Below are 14,793 nucleotides of genomic sequence, written 5' to 3'. Positions count from 1 at the left end.
TTAGTAAGATTAAGCTTAAAGCTTAAACATATACAAAGAGTTATACTCCCTGATAGATGATTATGCTGGCGACCCGCCCCTTGCGCCTGGGGCATGTAAAAGTGAATGATTCTTAATTCATAGCTCGCTGTGCCGGTCACTCCACTGTACTAGTCTGACTCGTCCCGCCCATTGTGAGAGTCGTGACAAGGATCTGCTGATGCTCGGATGACCCTTCGATTGGTGTTCGAAGCAGTGCGAAATAGGGGCATCCTGTGGCGTGGCCGCGGTGACAGGGTCGATGTTTTTGCCATTGCAGCAAAAGACTTACCATATAAATTTCAGCGTTTTCTGACCCAATAGTCATATACTAATGTACAAGATAATATGTTGTACTGCCGCCTATGGTGATATCATCACCTCAAGGATGTGATCCATGGTTGGGGTTTCCTAATCTAAATCAACCGACAGAATAGAATTAATGTCCCGAGAACTACAGGTTGATGAGAACATAAGAAAGCGTCTACAGCTATTTGTAAAACCAGTCATCGAAATGATTCCTTTATTATGCGTCGCTTAAACTTTGTGCTTTGCATGCCTGATACTGTACCGTCGGGACTACATTGATAGACCGCCAGCACTATCGAAGGAGATCATGCCAATGCCGAAAGATGTTTTCCGGGTCATACCTCTTCTTCAGGGCACGGAGTCGGTCGAGATTGCCACGGAATAATCGACTCGCATGGACATCGTGTCCTGGTGGTCTTAGATGCAGATCATGGAGTAGTAAGAATTATGTGCAACAATTAAATACTTACCAGCGTAGTTTGGGTGTCTCTCGGCATATACCTCGCTCCTAGCACTTGCCTCTGGCGTGAGATTGTCCACAAGGCCGTGCTTAAGCGTGGAAATCCTCCTATCCAGCTCAGGATTGCTCCAGCACAATATTAAGCCAACATCGTAGTAAGGCCCCCGATTCGTGGCTGCTGTCGCGTCGAGAGGAACTGCCCCAGCTTTTGCATACGGTAGCAACTCGAACATGATTTCACTGCTGTTTGCTTCTGGGTATGAGGCTAGGATGTGGTCAAAATGGTCAAAGATGGCAAGATACCGCTCCATAGGAAGTGGGAACGACACAGCCGTGCCATCAATGTTCTTGCGGCCGTGCGAGATAGGCTCAATATTGCACAGGCCCTGGATATCTGCATAAGACATCATGTCTATCTTTCGCTCGGCCGCATCGACGGAAAGGAGATCCTCAAAGAAAGATTCGCCCTCAGCACGAGTTCCACAGTAGAAGAGGATCACCACAACTGCCGTGCGTTGGACCGAAGGATGGGCTCTGAAGCCAAAGAGAAGCCCGCTCCTTGGATCCTGTCTCTCATGGAACTGTTTGGCGAAGCGAACGACCTGCGGCAGCTTGTCGACAGTGAAAGAAATAGTTCCGCCGAACATACTGGGGCGTATCGAGTGCGCACGAAAGACAAACTCCGTAGCCACGCCAAATGCCTGTCCTGCTCCCCTGACGGCCCAGAACAAGTCGGCCTCACTCTCTTGAGAGGCCTCTACAATACTTCCATCTGCTAGGACCATTTTCACGCTGAGGAGCTGGTCGATGATCAGCCCATACTGCCCGGTCAGCCAGCCATATCCGCCTCCCAGCGTCGACCCGCCCACGCCAGTCTGATCAGCAGTTGGTCCCACGACCGCGAGTCCGTACGGCGCAGCGGATTTGTTCACATCCTCCCATGTAGCACCTCCCTGGACGCCGACGGTATGTGACGCCGGGTCGGTAATCACCTTTCGCATAGTAGTCATGCTGATAACGATACCACCATGGGAAGCGGAAGCCCCGGTCGTAGAGTGTCCGCCGGCCTCAACAACGAACTTGACATGATGTTTTCGCGCGAACTTGATGACGATGGACACCTCGGATGTAGACGTAACTCGGACGATAGCGCCCTGGAGACCCAGTTAATGCGTTTGGTTGCTGTTTAATTGGGAAAACTGGCACGCACAGCTTCCTTTTCGCATGTGTCGCTCCATCGCTGGATGCTCTTTGCGTACTCTTCGGATTCATATGTGAGGACCTCTGCGCGAGTTCCTTTTAGGTCCTCCTTTAACTGGAGGGCGTGCTCGTACGAGAGGAAAGTCATCGTATAGGAAATGACCTTTGATTGTCGACCTTTGGTTTACGAAGAGGTACATGGAGTAAAATGAATACACGGGATCAGTCTCTTTTAATCTCGAGTGAACAGATTGTTAAGTGTGGTGTGATATCTCAGTCGTAGTAAAGTGTCCAAATTGGGCAAATCTACAGGGTCATTCCATGGATGGAGTTAGCCACGCTGTCATGCTGTGACCAGATTAGATTCCTGGACACCTGGCCGCCTTTCGATTTAATACTGTACCTTGATGATTGTAATTGATTTGATTTTTCTTTGCTTAGCCTTGCGGTATCATCTTGAGAGAAAAAAAACATATTATCACGTACTATTTGTCCATTGTGTTATTCCATCTAAGATAGGAGAACATATGTTTGAATTCTTTTCATACTTTCTGAATCTATATAGTACGATAAACCTCGTAGTGAGCTGTTGTGTGTATTTTCATGGATCTTGCTATGCTGCTTCTACGGGATATCCCTACCCTTTTAGATTTGAGTGGACATTAACTGCTTGGTGATACCAATGAACGAGGAGGAGTATCCTACTGCTGTATCACTATCGCCTGTAGCTCCTCACTCCAAATGATAAGTCCGCGGGTGTTATATCGAATCCACTGTTGGTGAATTGGCGTTCAAACCACAGTAGGGTTACAGCAGCAAGAGAGCTTTATCGAACTGAGGGGTTACGGCGCGAAAGCTACCTAACTCAGCCTAGAGCATGATATTACCCGAAGTACCCCGCGCATAAAACGCGAGCTGCTGATTAAAGTGGCTGGTCGTCCCATGGTTCGGGCGTGGTATGACCACGAGGGGTCCCGGCAAGCCGGATCCGGCACGAGTCAGCGAGGTTCACTTGGGTATAAGGGATTGAACAGTGCAACCTCGTTTAAATCCTTGTTATAAGGTCCATAAGTTACTAGCATGATGGTGCTTCAAAATGTCTCCAAAGCGTAACCCGCAAGAAACGCAAGCATGGCTTGTCGGAGGCGGTATCGCATCCCTCACTGCGGCGGTTCACCTACTCAAGAAGGCCCAGGTGCCGGCACACCATATCCACATTCTGGACAGTCGCCACAGTAGCGGCGGGTCGATGAAGAGCTCTGGGAATTGCGTGGATGGTTATGTCCTGCACACTGGGGCCCTGCCGTACTTTCGCGAGCAGTGTGTGGCAGACCTGCTTTCGATGGTTCCTAGTGCTGCAGGTCCCACGATGAACTACTTACAGGATATCAGATACTACGAGAGTTTTACTCGGCCGATGAATCAGTCACATACGCGGGCGATTAAGAGAAGCGACGACGGTTTACATAGGGTGGATGTGCATCAGCTGCGGGTCGGCGCAACGATACGCAGGGAGCTGGTCCGGTTCCTCTTCGATGGCGAGAAGTGTCTGGATTCAAAGAGCATCGACGACATCTTTGATGACTCGTTCTTCATGTCGGAATTCTGGGCTCTGTGGTCAACAACGTGAGGAAACCCCGGTATTTCATTGCATGTGCCTAACTGGATCCTAGGTTCTTGCTGCAACCGTGGCACAGCGCAATTGAGTTCCACAGGCTACTCGTCAAACATCTACCTGATATACACACTGAAAATGATGTGCGCCGGCTAGACAGAACGCAGTTCAGCCTCCATGAGTCATTGGTCTTCCCCATAACGGTATTTCTTAAAGACGAGGGGGTTCATTTCCACTTCCACACTGTAGTCACAGATATCAAAATGTACCCCGAGAAGGACCCCAAGACGGTCGAGAAGATTGTTCTAACCGGGCAGGGCAAAGTGGCAACCATCACTGTGGCCCCGAGTGACATTGTCATTGTGACGTTGGGATCTCTATCAACAGGCTGGAAGACAGGATCAAACGACGAACACCCTCAATCACCTTCGCCCCTGTGGCTGGGCCCGGAATGGACACTCTGGCAGAGGCTCCACGAACACTCGCCCAAGTTTGGGAACCCGGATGTCTTTTCAGCTCGCATAGCCGAGTCCACGATCGAGACATTCACCATAACACTACGCGAGGCACACTTCATCAAGCACTATTCCCGTCTGACAAAGGACGAGCCCGGGGCAGGAGCTCTTCTCACCGTTATGGGAAGCCCTTGGGGCTTGAACATCAGCGTCCCCCATCAGCCGGTATTTGGAACACAGCCAAAGGACATTGATGTGGTTTGGGGCTATGCACTGAACCCAGACCAGACCGGCGCATATGTTTCGAAACCAATGAGGGAATGCTCTGGCCGGGAAATTCTGCTGGAGCTTCTCTCCCACTTAGGGTTCCCGACGGAGAAGATCCTTTCCTCAGCGACGACAATTTCCTGCCTTGTACCGCTGGGGACTTCGATGTTGCTGTCCCGCAAGGAGAACGATCGTCCACGGGTTGTTCCTCATGGGACTACAAATATCGCTTTTGTCGGACAGTATGTGGAGATTCCTGGTGAGACGACATTTGGCGTCGAGTACAGCGTTCGAGGCGCCGCAATGGCAGTCCATCTCTTGATGGGTTCGGCCAATGGCCCTCCTGCAGTGAGAAGGAGTAAATTAATGGAGGTGTTTGACCTGCTGTGCTGAATATTGCCAGCACACTGGTCTTTCCAGCTGGATACGTTTGCGTTACTGGTCCTGACTTCAGATTGGTGTGACCATGGCTCAGGAGGTGAGAACCTCCGGCTACGCCATATATCTTGACCAACGAAGCAGATTCGAAGGTACCTGGCTAATTGGTTATAGATTGGGCCATGCTCCAGTCGGGATATGAATCGCTGTTGAGGTCTAACTTGTAGCCAATTGTTCATAAACTTTGCTAGGTGTTATATCTCTGCTTAGTGGCAGGACTTCACTACTGCAGTTCATAATGGAGCGAGTTAATAAAGCTATAACTATGCCACCACGGCAAGCGGAAGGCCCTGTCGTAGAACGTCCTCCGGCCCCTGCCACATATAATTGTCACTAGTTGTGCAGCAAAAGGTGTGTCAGCTAACTGGCATTCTAGACAATCAATGCTGAACATCCGAGACATAATGCTCGCTCCTCTGCCACGAATCCTGGACCCCGCAGGGACCTTTCCTGGCATGTATCCATCCAGCTTTATCAGTTCCCTGGTGTAGTGGGATCTCCTTGGCATGATCTGTTCATACTGGTTAGTACAGCAGCCAGATACTATTTTCGGCGCCTCAAACTCACCACCAGACCCCCATATCCGTCTGAAGTCTTGATTGATTTCTTCACTTCCTATCCACTGCACAATTGCCGCAGAGGGGATGCAGTCCATAATCAACCATTCCCCGTCGTGCCTGTCATCAGCGGGAATATTCGGTCCCAGCAGGTGCTGTGCTCGCTTAACGCTAAGCATAATCGCGCCGACTAGCTCACTTGTATTGATTTCTGCGATACGAACATCGGTGACTCCCAGGGTGGTCAAGGCAAGCGCCCAGGTGTGAGCCTTCTGGTAATCCGAGAATACAGGTATAAAGGGGCTGTCCTGGACATTTTCCCAGTCTAATCGCCGTTGAATCGCTTCAATCATTTGCTCCTCGGAATCTAGGCTTGCCCTTGAGCTTGAGTGGAATCCGAGTTCATCCCACGCCACACGGGAACGACCGGGTTGCACGCGATAGAATCTAGGGGGGAGTTCGTTGATATCAGTTCGTAGCGCATCCATTTTCGTCTTTAGATGTGAGCGTTATTCGGCTGTCAATTGTCTTCTTTGCGGGATCCGCGACTTATACTGGATTACTACAGTGCTGGGCAGGCACGCTGTTATATTAGCATGAATGACATCACCAGGGAAGTCATCCCACTGCCCATTTTCTTATTTCAACCACTCGAAGTCCACGCCTTGAACGAATAGAGACCATGTGACAGAGCACATGGTGGAATAAACGTGGCTTGACAGAAAAAATAAAAGTTTGTTGAGTAATGTACGGCTCGAACATCGGAGTTTGAACTCGTGGTTCGGCTGCCGCTTACCACCTGGATTGATTGAAAATGAATGAGCCCACAAACGAGCTGAAGGGCTAAAGGATAGCGCGTCTTCGGCCGAAAGCTCCTGCCGCTTTGGCAGCTGTCATGCTGGGCAAGAGCTGGGGTTCCATGGTCCCAATAGTTCAGGATGCAGGACGCAGGTCAGGTAACCCGGCCGGGGCTTCTGTTAGACGGAAAGTCGCGGATTGGCGAGCAGGAAGGATGGTAATTGAGCACTACACCAGATCACTCTGGTATCACTAAATACCAGGAGATTAAATAGTGGAAGAAAATCAGGAGCTAGGTCACACAATCTTAGAGGCATTTCCTATATAGATCATGTTTTAATTGTTTCCAGTACATACGACCACAGGGTGTGGAAAACAGGGCTTCCCGTCCGCTCAGCCGTACTTAAGCCACACGCCGGCTGGTTAGTAGTATGGTGGGTGACCACATGCGAATCCCAGCTGTTGTATGTTTTTGTTTTTTACAAGTTTTTTTTGTAATCTCTATCTGAAGTCACCGATATTTATATGGGAGCAATGTGGGTTCCAAGCATGTCAGAATACACACCAGGTAAAGTGCCACTATACTTGAGAAAGTACCGAGACTTCTACTGTAACTTGATTCTTCCATTTGCTGGTTTCATATCTGTCTTCTTCATGTGCCGAGTATGGTTGTCCATGCTGGACAAAAGATGTGCCGTGCACCTGTCAATCAAGCAACCGGGGAATCCGACTTCATCTGTAGTCTGGCAATCGTCGACCATTATATGGATATGAGCATCAGTGACTTGGTCGTCATGGATAAGAAGCCATCCGATCAAAGTGAGTATGAGAAGGCCTTTTGGTTCTAATCGGTAGATAGCACAGGTATCCGGATAGAAGATCCTAGTTATATTACACCCATGATGTATTATATTTTGCACACCACTGGGAGCCATCAAGCACAAAAGGCCATGCCTAGCAATTTTTCCACGGGCCAACGATGTATAATTATGTTGCGCTAACCGCAACGGCTTCCCGTAGAATAGAGTTGTAATGATTGTTGCAGATCCATTTTTATTTCTCCTAGGGAATGCATATCCCTCAGTACTCTGATCACAGCAGCACGGCATCTGAACTAACGATGAGACGTCGCCATGCGGCCAGGATCACATCACAGGTGGCGTTTGGTCCGCAGCATCGTGTTACTCTGAAATTCCGCCTTGTGAGGACCTTGGCGATGGTTTCTACATCGTTCAGCGGGCCGCGTAGCCCATGAAGTAGGCTTGCAATCAATAAATCCAGCTTTCGCGACATGCTGCACTCCTATGTGTGTCGCAGAATGTGAGGCTGTGTGTATCCGCTATAGAGTATTCGGTTATAGATGAACAGAAAGACATTACGCAATGGAGATAACAAGATATATATTTATATATATATATATGGGATCCGATAGAGGTCTAGGCAGAAGTGAGCATCATGGACTACCATGTCTGTTTTACAGCAACACGTACGCAAACGGGAAAGACTCTTTCCAGGAAATGGAATTCGTGTCTAAATTAATCGATTCGGTCCTGGTTATGTTTGCTTATGTTCGCCATACCATGGGTTATCATCTGCCATCTGTGGCGCTTGGAAACTTCAAAAGGTGAGCCTCCATCAGATCCGACAATTTCCCTACTATGAACGTGATGGCAGAAAGGGTCACGCAGCTGAGAGAAGCAAGTCAAACGATGACGGTAGTGCCATGGAATAATCATAGCAAGGTATCTATGACGGACCGGACAACATTGATCGACAATATTTCTTAACGCGCTTTGCCCACTCCAAAGGCCAGCAGTAAATTATCTACTTTTAATAACATAAAAATCTGAAGTGGACTTATATTCTATAATAAGTGAGCTAAATTATCCCCAGGCTGTACAGGGCTACTCTGTCCTGCGAGAGATATATAAAGCTCTCAGCCTAATAATACTATACTCACGCTACAAGGGGTGTTATAGTACAGCTTTTAAGATTATAGAGGATGCATATTAAACAAGTTATTCGCGTGGTGGAATAAGACTCGCCGCGGCCCTGTCAAGCTGTGATATTATCTAAATACTTCAAGATAATATCTCTAGCGTGTTGCATGATTTATATAAAGCAGTTTTCCTTGTAAAGGATAATCTACAGCTGCAGCTTCTTTTATTTCTATATATATACCAGGCTATACAAGCACAGTATACCTTCTTTCTGGACCTTGGTCCTGTAGTAATAAAAGATATCAAGTGTTGATTTAACAGTATCAAGGAACTCAGGGCCTGGGAAGTACAGACGTGTTACCTGTTATCTGTCTATACAGGGGACCTATTCTTAGCTATGGAATGTGATATTCTAAGGCATCACCGCAATATCACCACCTTCCTGCGGGACCATCAGCTAGGACAAGATCCGGGATTCCTGGCCTCCCAGGATAGTCTGCTATCTGTATATAATACAGACTACAGCATCCTCGGAGCTTGGCATCCTAACTGCAGTATACTGGCGCATTTATATCTTCTTCAAGCACGGGTTCTACATCGCAGTCTAAGATAAGATAACACTATATATAAACTTACAGTAGCAGGCTAACTTCATCGCCAGACAGATAATATTACAGGTCTTGCAGAGATTCAGCTAGTACTCGGAGACTTGCTTATAGCTCCAGTATCCTCGCCTGAAGTCTGGAACTTATTTCTTACTAAGAGAATATATGATACATCACTTAACTAGGAGCTCGACAAGGCCGAGATAGATATAGATATTAGAGCATGCCAGTAAAGCGAAGGGTTGATACAATACAGCCTTGCGCCTGTTCAAGTATACCAAAGTATGTTGTAGAGTTAGAGCCACTCAGTTACATCTGGGATACTTAGATATTCTAAAAGGCATGCAGCAGATTCACTTCAAGAAGGGATTTATAGCTATAAAGAAAGAGATCAAGTCTTCTGTTAGGATTTTCTCAGAGGTCAGAGATATCTTTGCCTTCCAACTTTCCCAGACCCAGCTAGCTCTCTCCGCCGTTGGACAAGGGGACATCCCAGAGGAACAGGAACGCGCTGCATCAATCAGACAATAGGGCCATAGAGACGGAAGCTTTGGGTTTACTCTAGGAATTAGTTTACTTTTCAGGCGAATAGGCTGGCAATGGATTAATCAGATCAGGGACTATAAGCATGCACTGGCATGTTTTAGATTAGCAGAGACTCTATTTGCATCACTAGGCGCGTTGCTGTCACATATCCACTCAGTTATTAATCAGCTGAAGGTCTATGAGGTCATTAGAAATTTCCCTAGCTGTTTGAGTATGTCAGAGCAGGCTTTGGACAAGTGTCTCGTGACTAAACATCGGTGGCCAAAGCTGGTAGAGGATATTACGCAGCTAGGAAGATGGTTATCGCTCCGGATGCTCGGTCTAGCCACCAGCAGAGCCGCTCCCCAGCTCATTAAGAAAGTGGGGAACTATATACAAAACATTCAGGATACACAGGACAGTTTACGCCAGAGGGCCCCGTCATCGGCAATAGGTGCACTTGCGGCAATAGTCTCTCAGCTACAGATATCCCTAAATGCTGGCGGGTCGGCTGCGGACTCTTACTTGAAGGGCGCCGAACAGGCCACTGGTGTGTTCCTTGAATCTCAAATTGCAGACTCTGAGATATCCGAAGACCTCTACAGCGGCAGAGAATCGCAAAGGTCTGGAGACGCGGAGACGGCTCGCCAACACTTCAATCGCGTAAGGTGGACAGACTCGACTTTTCCTGGCTCTCGTCGGGACTACTCCTACGCACTGGCCTTTGCCTAGGAAGGGGATTATTCCCGAGTTGGAATGGCATACAGACGCTGCGTGGAGGATGAGCTGGGTGTTGTGGCTAGGCAGGTGCGTGCTGGGTTGAGCACGCCTCTCGACGACGACGACCGGAGGAGACAAATTGCCAGCAGGGCGCTGAACTTCTTCTGTGAGATTGGCCAGTTCGACGAAGCACGAAGGTGGTTGAGCTTCCTCAGCCACTGGCCGGACTGGTGGCGAAAAGAAAAACAGGAATGGCTGTCGCTGCGGCGAATAGCACAGGTGGAGGAAGGAATGGGAGAGCTGAGATCCGCTCTATCGAAGTATGAGAAAGCTATCCGTGTGTTCGAGAGTCAACATCAACGCCTGTCCCTTGATGAGCTTAAAGTGGCCTTTGCAGGAGACTCTTCCACCAGAGCCTTGTTCTTTGACTGTATCAGGACTGCTGTGACCCTTCGAGACCGGCCAACAACCAGTCCCAGAGAGGCTGAGGAGCTTGAAGCAAAAGTCTTTGAGATGGCGGAGAGAAACAAGGCGCGGAGTCTTCTGGACCTCATGGGCGGTGGCATGGTTGGCAGGTCTTCTTCGTCTGAGTCTAGTAGTGCTCTTCGCTGCTGGCGACGTCTCAGCGCCTATCGGTCAAGCTCTTCCACGAAGCCTGTAAAAACGAACTTCAGCCTGGATCTCTCGGCCTCGACCTCTCCCATGAGCTCCTGGAACCATTCCACCAGTTCATAGACGACTCCGAGAGACTGGTTATTATTCCCCATTACTCTCTTCATATCCTGCCGTTCCACGCATTCCCATTCGTGAATGATAAACCGCTTGCCAGTTCGCATGTTGTGACGTATCTTCCCTCGGCCAGCGTCCTGAGGTTCCTAGTTCCGCGAGAGAAGACCCCTAAGGGTCCATGTCAATGGCAGTGTCCATCAGTGGTGGCGATAGGCAACCCCTCGAATATGTCATTACAAGACGCATATGGACACCGGCGGCCCGCAGATCCCCTTCCAGGTAACCCAATCTGAAGTGTCGCACATTGCTAGGATCATGCCAGAGCGCACAGTCAAGGTGCTGTTGGGCGCTGACGCGACCTTCTCAAACCTCCGCGATCACATCCGGAAGAACTGTGCTATCCTGCACCTTGCCACCCACTGCAGACTCCTTCCAGAGGTGCCTCTGCTCTCTTCAATTAGCCTTGCAAATGGGGACGAATGCTCAGTGCTGGATCTCCTAGATCTTCAGTAACTCAATGCTGATCTTGTTGTTCTGAGTGCCTGCCAGACCGGTAAAGGAGTCCCTACTGCAGGGGATGATGTAGGAGGCTTCAGTTATACTCTTCTTGCTGCTGGCGCCAGGGCTGTACTTATCAGTCTTTAACCAGTCACTGACAACGTAACATATTAATTTCTCAAGTATTTTTACGAGGGTGTCGCCAGTGGCCAAAGGTTTGCAGATGACCTGTCTAGGGCGCAAGAATCCCTCCGCAAGTCTGTAAACGAAACCAGTAGAAGCGAAAGGCGGATAGAAAGACCGCGAGACCTAGAACCTGAAGAAGGAGAAGGAGATATGGAGCCCTCGAATTATTCACTGCGGGCATTTTGGGCACCATTCATTCTCATAAGTGGATGACACGCCCGCCCCATTCATAGCTGACAAGATTACCGTATTAAAAAGTTACTAGTTTGCTGGCTGTTGAAGGGTACGTATCAGTTCGTAAACAAGCTCATCAGAAATTGGCTATGGTTTGAAAGATTGACTGATACTTGCAAAACAAGGTGAAAGTAGCACCGAAAAGGGTCGTGCCATTCTGGGGGCTCGAGCTGCAAGGATAATAATAGTACAGACATGGATACACAGACATGCGATCCGGTACCAAAGATCATATAGACATCATCACTACTACTGCTCCCAGTGAAGGTCTGGCGTCTAGACCGACCCAACTTGTCGTCCTTCGATTTCAATGATCCAGACAGAAACGATCGATCGGAAGGATGAGACACAGCTACGTCAGTTGTCTTTAGTAATCTACCAGTTCTAGTCGCAACAGCTAGTATCTAATATATAGAATTATAATGAAAGACTATATTATATACCAGATATTCATGATGAACAAGCTAATAATATGAAATACATGTTCTGTTAATTGTCATCTTGCTGGTATTCATGGCGTCATTGCTTCAGCCGCGTATAGACAGCGTCCTCTAAATCAGTTTAATAAGGCAGATTCTTCAAATCCATTAAATTGATAAATCGAGATCGAAAATCAGATCGAAAATGTATTGCGATTAGCTTTATGCCAAGTAAAGCAGAGTTAAACTTGGTTACAGGTATCAAGGTTTGAGAAACTCTTTCGGGCAAGTCTGACCCTACTATATTTATCCTAGCTTGAAGGGAAGCCGAATCTGTAGATTGGAACACTCCATCGATTAGACACTATCTGTGATAGTGATATCAGCCCAGATAATGAAGAGGCAATTCCTGTCTCATGAACAAATGGTTGTTACATTTAAACTTCATCCTTTGTTGAAATGATTTCCGTTTTCATTACTTACTTCTGGTCTGGTCTAGAACCTTCATGACATCGACAACCTCCCACATGACAATGCAAAGCACATCTAGGGTTGCCCCTGCAATTTATAAAATGTCTGATTGATACTCATTGTTAGCTTGTGCTTGTACTAATTCAACACAAACTACTGGCAAATAACATTTGCGCTGAACTAAAGATTAACCATCCAAACTCCTTAACTCTGGTAAGCCTCTTCCAGTTTTCTAAAACTTTCTCTTGGATTATACTTGCCCATGACTGGGCATAAATGTTCTATTCTATTTCACATTCTAATAGCCTTTTTGCCCTATCTCTCCTTTTTGTTTTTGTTTATGGGAACAGATAAGACCTCTTTAGATGTCAAGCTATTTATGAGAATTCTCAGCTTACCTAACTATTAGATCCACTGATTCTGACCATAATGGTGTTGAAATATTACGTCTTTGGGTTGCTCGGTCTGGTGCCAGCAATCAGCGCTCTACCTGTTATAGAGCATTCTGACGAACTTTCACACCACTACAATGAACACAACCATGAGCTTTATAAGGGTGGCGAAGGAGATTGGTACAAGCATGACTGGGATCCCAAGAAGGATGACAAGCATTACTGGGATCCTAAGAAGGATGATAAACATGACTGGGATCACAAGAAGAATGACAAGCATGACTGGGATCACAAGGAGGATAAACATGACTGGGATCCCAAGAAGAATGACAAGCATGACTGGGATCACAAGAAGGATAAACATGACTGGGATCCCAAGAAGAATGACAAGCACGACTGGGATCCCAAGAAGGATGGCAAGCATGACTGGGATTCTAAGAAGGATGACAAGCACGACTGGGATCCCAAGAAGGATGGCAAGCATGACTGGGATTCCAAGAAGGATGACAAGCACGACTGGGATCCCAAGAAGGATGGCAAGCATGACTTGGATGACAAGCACGACTGGGATCCCAAGAAGGATGACAAGCATGACTGGGATTCCAAGAAGGATGACAAGCACGACTGGGATCCCAAGAAGGATGGCAAGCATGACTTGGATGACAAGCACGACTGGGATCCCAAGAAAGATGACAAGCATGACTGAGATCCCAAGAAGGGGGATAAACATGATCACATCCATTGATGGAGCTTGAAGAGGAATACAAAAATCTAACCAAGCTCTCTATACCATGTTTTATAATGGGACATGTATGCCCTCTCTTTTGGTCCTGATGGACTTGTTTGTGTATGTTTTGTTCAGGGGGTTGTTCGGCGCAGTTCTGATCAATATTGGCCGCGCCAGTAATGAGAACAGGCGGCGGACAACCCTAAGCACTCATTGAATCCACCACTGAATAGCGCACACTACCAAGTGGTGCGGCCCCGAAAACACATCAAAATTGTACTTCATGTCCCAACCACCTAGGGTGATTTGATTTTAATGTTAAGATATAGGCTTTCCTAGAATAAGGATAGCATATCTCAGCCTTGAGTAATTTAATTGATTGTTTTACAACGTAACCATTAAGTACACTGTACAATATGATAGGCCTTGACACGCTCTTTTACATCAACTGGCTTTACTCTCTCAATCCCATCGGTGTGTGCGATACCCATGTAGGCTTGCTCAACACTCGCGGGGCTGGTACACAGAATCCAGAATACAGAGCATGTAGGATCCCTCCCGCGTACTCGACAAGCTAATTCAAGCGCAATTCGAGCTTTTCCTACTGTACACCACCCAATCCATGGACAGCGACTTTGGGCGGCCCATTAATTCTTCTAATTTCCCCTTCTCGGCCCACGAATCGAGGGTTTTTCCGAAAGGGTACGATCTAGTAGCGCTTAGGCTATCAGTAAGTTATGAGTGCTTGCCCAACTGTGCAAAGCTTGGCTTGCGAAATCAACTGGGCAAAGTCTAGCTTCAAGCCCGCTGAAGTCTGGAATGCCTCGAACACTAGCGCCGACAGCCCATGTCGATGAGCCGCTTACAGTAACTCTAACTGGTTGACCGCTGATACCGCACTTCAGCGCATCAATGGGTCCCACCGCGACTGGACTGGAAGGGGTTATAGTATTCTAAAAAGAAGACACTCTAGCTATCCTACTCTTATTTACTTCCACTACCCAGAGAGGATATCTTTCAGCTTGGTCAGCTTCCAAGCACGCCAGCTCTACTTGGATTCACCCTTAATTTTAATATCTTTAATCTCCATGTGGCCAAAACTGAACGCCATATTCAGTTCATCGGTTGAGCCGACCGTTTTAATGATCTCCGCGATGTCGGTGACGTAGGGGTTTTCGTGACAATGCTCTTTGCCAACCAGGCTCCATAGCCTGGCTTATATGTTCCACC

General features: G+C 47.7%; 5 protein-coding genes across 5 annotated transcripts; 3 read left to right on the top strand and 2 right to left on the bottom strand.

Moving 5' to 3' along the window:
* Nucleotides 1–404: 404 nt before the first annotated feature.
* ASPSYDRAFT_43450 (FAD-binding oxidoreductase) lies at nt 405–2,169 on the bottom strand. The gene is made up of 3 exons (XM_040846654.1): nt 1,998–2,169; nt 798–1,941; nt 405–735 (listed from the first exon to the last, which is right to left on the bottom strand). The coding sequence occupies exons 1-3, from the start codon at nt 2,133–2,135 to the stop codon at nt 620–622; spliced, it is 1,398 nt and encodes a 465-aa protein (XP_040705341.1). The 5' UTR covers nt 2,136–2,169; the 3' UTR covers nt 405–619.
* Nucleotides 2,170–3,013: 844 nt separating this feature from the next.
* On the top strand, nt 3,014–4,979 carry ASPSYDRAFT_43445 (oleate hydratase). The gene is made up of 3 exons (XM_040846653.1): nt 3,014–3,613; nt 3,661–4,802; nt 4,877–4,979. The coding sequence occupies exons 1-2, from the start codon at nt 3,084–3,086 to the stop codon at nt 4,715–4,717; spliced, it is 1,587 nt and encodes a 528-aa protein (XP_040705340.1). The 5' UTR covers nt 3,014–3,083; the 3' UTR covers nt 4,718–4,802; nt 4,877–4,979.
* A 163-nt stretch (nt 4,980–5,142) lies between these two features.
* ASPSYDRAFT_88075 (uncharacterized protein) lies at nt 5,143–5,807 on the bottom strand (the record flags this gene model as incomplete). The annotated part of the gene is made up of 2 exons (XM_040851957.1): nt 5,143–5,273; nt 5,330–5,807. The coding sequence occupies 2 exons, from the start codon at nt 5,805–5,807 to the stop codon at nt 5,143–5,145; spliced, it is 609 nt and encodes a 202-aa protein (XP_040705339.1).
* Nucleotides 5,808–9,421: 3,614 nt separating this feature from the next.
* ASPSYDRAFT_30017 (uncharacterized protein) lies at nt 9,422–10,642 on the top strand (the record flags this gene model as incomplete). Its single annotated transcript, XM_040844719.1, has 2 exons — nt 9,422–9,850; nt 9,920–10,642. 2 exons carry the CDS (start codon nt 9,422–9,424, stop codon nt 10,640–10,642), a joined length of 1,152 nt encoding a protein of 383 aa, XP_040705338.1.
* Nucleotides 10,643–12,585: 1,943 nt separating this feature from the next.
* ASPSYDRAFT_43442 (uncharacterized protein) lies at nt 12,586–14,018 on the top strand. Its single transcript, XM_040846652.1, has 2 exons — nt 12,586–12,657; nt 12,874–14,018. Exon 2 carries the CDS (start codon nt 12,874–12,876, stop codon nt 13,540–13,542), a length of 669 nt encoding a protein of 222 aa, XP_040705337.1. The 5' UTR covers nt 12,586–12,657; the 3' UTR covers nt 13,543–14,018.
* Nucleotides 14,019–14,793: the final 775 nt, after the last annotated feature.

The sequence above is a fragment of the Aspergillus sydowii genome (assembly GCF_001890705.1).
Source record: "Aspergillus sydowii CBS 593.65 unplaced genomic scaffold ASPSYscaffold_3, whole genome shotgun sequence".
Taxonomy (NCBI): domain Eukaryota; kingdom Fungi; phylum Ascomycota; class Eurotiomycetes; order Eurotiales; family Aspergillaceae; genus Aspergillus; species Aspergillus sydowii.
The sequence above is the reverse complement of the archived record's forward strand: the minus strand, read 5'-3'. Positions and strand labels throughout refer to the sequence as shown.

Bases quoted from the DNA above. Each gene is read 5' to 3' on its own strand.
- ASPSYDRAFT_43450 (XM_040846654.1), bottom strand. From the start codon at position 2,135: ATGACTTTCCTCTCGTACGAGCACGCCCTCCAGTTAAAGGAGGACCTA. The intron at 1,942-1,997 runs GTGCGTGCCAGT...CTGGGTCTCCAG, and splicing joins ACACATGCGAAAAGGAAGCT to GGCGCTATCGTCCGAGTTAC. The intron at 736-797 runs GTAAGTATTTAA...TAAGACCACCAG, and splicing joins GAGACACCCAAACTACGCTG to GACACGATGTCCATGCGAGT.
- ASPSYDRAFT_43445 (XM_040846653.1), top strand. From the start codon at position 3,084: ATGTCTCCAAAGCGTAACCCGCAAGAAACGCAAGCATGGCTTGTCGGA. The intron at 3,614-3,660 runs GTGAGGAAACCC...ACTGGATCCTAG, and splicing joins TGGGCTCTGTGGTCAACAAC to GTTCTTGCTGCAACCGTGGC.
- ASPSYDRAFT_43442 (XM_040846652.1), top strand. From the start codon at position 12,874: ATGGTGTTGAAATATTACGTCTTTGGGTTGCTCGGTCTGGTGCCAGCA.